This window comes from Miscanthus floridulus, chromosome 3 (assembly GCF_019320115.1).
Source record: "Miscanthus floridulus cultivar M001 chromosome 3, ASM1932011v1, whole genome shotgun sequence".
Taxonomy (NCBI): Eukaryota; Viridiplantae; Streptophyta; class Magnoliopsida; order Poales; family Poaceae; genus Miscanthus; species Miscanthus floridulus.
Window position 1 is genome coordinate 118,937,498 of NC_089582.1, and position 4,293 is coordinate 118,941,790.

Here is a 4,293-nt window from a genome sequence, read left to right on the forward strand (position 1 = left end):
GAGAGCTACAACTTTCATGTAAAAAGTATCTTCATTTAACAACATACAGAAACTATATTATTTTTCTAATACGACGAGCACCAGTACGCGGTTATTATGTTTATGGAATTCTATATTATTTTTTTGAGCATCTTAATTACTCCAAATGTTAAAACTCAAAACTACAAAGTTGTAGATCTCATAGAGCGTTAACTTTCATGAAAAAAATATCTTCATTTAACAACATACAGAAACAATATTATTTTTCTAATACGACAAGTACAGGTACGCGGTTATTATGCTCCTGAAATTTTATATTATTTTTTTTGAGAATCTTAACTTTCTCAAATGAAATAAATCAAAACTACAAAGTTGTAGATATCACCGAGAGCTACAATTTTCATATAAATCTCATATTCATCCGACGTCGTATAAAAGAGTTATGATTTTTCAAAGATTTGATCTTGTCACGCCGCTCCCGGTGGCGCGACAGAACAATACTGTTATGCCAGTGGAAGTGGCGTGACAATGTTTTCCACGTCTGAAACGTCGTCTAACGTGGCGGATGTTGCCGTGCCTTGCTTGTGGCGTTATGGCACGACCAAAATGGTTAGATCTAAAAAAAAAATTTAGGAACGATTATTATTAGAATATTGAATAAAAAAGAAGTAAAAATAAAAAAATCCCGTGTGGGTGACGAATGCCTTGAGCAAGACTGCAGCTCCACGCATAGGCCATGCTCATCTCCTCTAGATCCACAATGCCGCTGTTCCCTCCCCCCATTTCAAAGCCTTCGCTTCAAGCTTCTGTAAAGACGGGTAGATAGGTAATCTGTAATTATGCATGATTGCTACCGGGTTTATCTTTAATCTTCCCCTCCGGCATTTCATCAGTTGCAATCTTGCATATCGGGTGTGCACATGAGATGCTTGGTGTTACTTGCTGACTACTGACGCAAACCACGTGGAGGCCTCCGATTGGGAGCCTCACACTCGAACGTTGTGCCAGCTGCATAAGGGTGGGCCAGTGGCAGAGGCGCCACGAGACAGCACTGTCCGATCGATGCAACTACACGCGCCACCGTCCATCACGAGCTTCCACGTCCTGAAGCCTGCTGTTGTGTCTATCAGTGAATGTGCCGCGTTCAGATATTAATAAAAAAATAAATTATGGAAGTCCTCACTACTCCAACGAATTTATTAAGTCTAATTAATTCGTCGTTAGCACATGTTTACTGTAGCACCACATTGTCAAATCATGGATTAATTAGACTTAAAAGATTTATCTCGTAAATTAGTCGCAAACTGTATAATTAATTTCGTAATTAGTCTATATTTAATACTCCATACATATGACAGCGGACTAAAGTTTAGACCAAACACCCCTAAGTCGGCACATGATTGCATCGACCCCGCCTACAAACTCCAAACAAATCAAGAACGAAGCACCGAGCGGTTGACCTAGCGTGCACTCCAGCTTTCCACAATGGCAATCCATCTGATGCTTCCCATTTCTATCCTTCTGAGCTCACTCTCAGGTACGCCGCCGACGCCCTTGATGGTCAGTCGCTAGCTTTTGCATGTGTGGCGCCCGATGACACGAAGCATACATACGATCCTTCCTTACGATGCCGTGTTTGCGGTGTTTGCTGCGTTGTGCAGGGGCCGTGGTGTCCATGACGACGTTCACGCTGACCAACTCCTGCGGCTACACGGTGTGGCCGGGGCTGCTGTCGAGCGCGGGCTCGCCGCCGCTGCCCACCACGGGCTTCGCGCTGGCGCCGGGGGGGTCGCGCACCGTGGACGCGCCCGCGGCGTGGTCGGGCCGCATATGGGGCCGCACGCTGTGCGCCGCGGACGACCAGGGCTCCGGCCGGTTCGCCTGCGCCACGGGCGAGTGCGGGTCGGCGACGGTGGAGTGCGCGGGCGGCGGGGCCGCGCCGCCCATCACGCTGGACGGCGCTGGCGGGAACGATTTCTACGACGTGAGCCTGGTGGACGGGTCCAACCTGCCGATGGTCGTGGTGCCGCAGGGCGGCGCCTCCGGGCCCACCTGCGGCGCCACGGGGTGCCTGGTGGACCACAACGGGCCGTGCCCCGCCGACCTCAGGGTGGTGGGCTCCGACGGCGCCGGCATCGCCTGCAAGAGCGCGTACGGGCGGCCCCAGGACTGCTGCAGCGGCGACTACGGCACCCCCGCGACGTGCCAGCGCTCCGCCAGCTCGCAGTTCTTCAAGAACGCGTGCCCGCGCGCCTACAGCTACGCCTACGACGACGCCACGTCCACCTTTACCTGCACCTCCGGCACCGCCACTTACCTCATCACGTTCTGCCCAAGCATCTCCAGGTAACGAAGCCAACAACCAATAAGATCATGCATTTTTGGTATGAATGGAGCAAATGATCGATCAAAGAACATGCATGCACATGATTTAACGTTTATCATTGAAGTCTCAAATGCGTGTGGTTGACACAATGACAAGTCGTGTCGCGTCACGCCCAAGTAAACGTTGCATGCAAACTCACCTCACTGCCGTTGCCTTGTCTCTAACTCAACTTTTTGTCTGCATTGCACCAGCCTCAAGTCGTCCGTGAGCAGCAGCAGCGGCAGCACGAACCCGGCCGGCCTGCCTCTGGTCAACGACACGGTCTCCTTCGCCGGCCGGGGAGACGGGTCCTCGTACCCGTACGCCTACGCGTCGGCGCCATCCAGGTCGGCTCCATGCGCCCTCGCGCTCGCGGCCGCCGCGTTCACGTGGCTCTGCGTCGCCCCGCGCCACCGGCTGCGGTTGTAGAGCGAGCAAGGCCACGCGCCATGGACCGTCCCCCCGCCGCCCCGCGTGCACCGCCCACGCCCAGCGCCGAGGCACAGGGGCACGGCAGCCCTCGTGCAGGTGCAGCCGCGCGGGCGCCCATCCCGGTCGGCCTGGACGCTTTGACCTCGGGCCGTATTGCTAACTGTATAGATTATTATTAGTTTATTTCGGATCGATACTGTAGCAACACTGTAGCCGGAGCCGGAGGAGAAAAAACGAGCTTCTCCTCCCTCAGAACGGCTCTGTGAGAGAGAAAACGAAGAGAGAGAAAACCGGCTCTGATAAACAATGTCCGCACAAGGCGAGAACAGTGTCGCAGCCGAGGGAGCCAGAGCCGCCCGGAGCTGCACCAAAGAGGGCCTAATTTGTCGTTGCCTTCGGTACAGGTACAACACCGTGTTTGATTATCTGATCCGATCTGGTGGCTCCGTTGGAACTTGTCGCCGAGAGAGACGCCGAGTAGCCGATGCACAGAACAGAAAGCTCTGAGTAGTAGACTGATCCTTGAACATGACGTTGAATCCAACATCGAGTCTCGTCAGGTTGTCGGCGGATGCCATCGTAGCAGACCGAGTTGCCGGTGAAGCAGATTGATTCCGTCGCCGAGTGATATCGAGCCTGTCAGGCTACTGAAGTACGCCGCTGCAGGAAGTAAGTTGCCACGAGCGGCGTCCATCTTAATACCCTACTCCTGTGGTCTGTTGGATTGTATTGGCTATTGTATGATATTGCGTAAGTTTAGAGGGGGTCCCTGTCCGCCTTATATAGTCCGGGGGCCCTGTTCGCCTTATATAGTCCGGGGGTAAGGTTATAAGTCGGTTAGATCTGAGAGATAATAGAAAAGTAATAACAGATTACAGGAATCATGGGATCATACGTATCTAACAGATCTCGTAGTATCTTCGGGATATCTTTCCCGGTGTCTTGCGGGAGGCGCCGAGCAGAGTCGTGCTCCGCAAGGCTTTGTCTTGTGGGCTGGGCTGCCCCTGGGGGCGCAGCCCATATGGTCTGCTGTGGATATCCGGGGTCGTACCCCCACCCATATACAGCGACACCTGCATCCCCGTGAGGCGAGACGTCCACAGACCTGTACTTTGGCGTGGGACAGACAATGAGGTTTTTATTACCCTCAAACCTAAAATTCGCCCCGTTGGGGTTCGAACTCAGGACCTGAGGGGTGCCGCCAAAATCCTCTAACCAGTCCGACTAGAGGTCCTTTGGCAAGAACAGTATAAAGTAACTCCTAAATCAATGTTTAAATTAAAATACCGACAATGCTATTGTGAAACATAATATAAAGTACCCCTATTTTTACATATAAATATGCCATCACTAGAAATTAACCCAGAATCTGCATATAAATTGCCTACTTTATTGTCATCAAGGAAATATCCTATATGCAGTAGCTGTCCCAGATGTAGATGAGAGTGACCCATTTGCTATTGGGCCTCCTCTGTGGCTTCATTGCATCATCGCTTCGTTAGGCATCCATTGAGGAA

The 4,293-nt window shown here is 51.9% G+C and overlaps 1 protein-coding gene across 1 annotated transcript; it reads left to right on the plus strand.

The window, feature by feature from the left end:
• Window positions 1–1,464: 1,464 nt before the first annotated feature.
• On the plus strand, window positions 1,465–2,773 carry LOC136546657 (thaumatin-like protein 1). Its single transcript, XM_066538621.1, has 3 exons — window positions 1,465–1,516; window positions 1,641–2,325; window positions 2,557–2,773. Exons 1-3 carry the CDS (start codon window positions 1,465–1,467, stop codon window positions 2,771–2,773), a joined length of 954 nt encoding a protein of 317 aa, XP_066394718.1.
• The last annotated feature ends 1,520 nt before the right edge of the window (window positions 2,774–4,293 follow it).

Bases quoted from the DNA above. Each gene is read 5' to 3' on its own strand.
- LOC136546657 (XM_066538621.1), top strand. From the start codon at position 1,465: ATGGCAATCCATCTGATGCTTCCCATTTCTATCCTTCTGAGCTCACTC. The intron at 1,517-1,640 runs GTACGCCGCCGA...TGCGTTGTGCAG, and splicing joins CCTTCTGAGCTCACTCTCAG to GGGCCGTGGTGTCCATGACG. The intron at 2,326-2,556 runs GTAACGAAGCCA...GCATTGCACCAG, and splicing joins TTCTGCCCAAGCATCTCCAG to CCTCAAGTCGTCCGTGAGCA.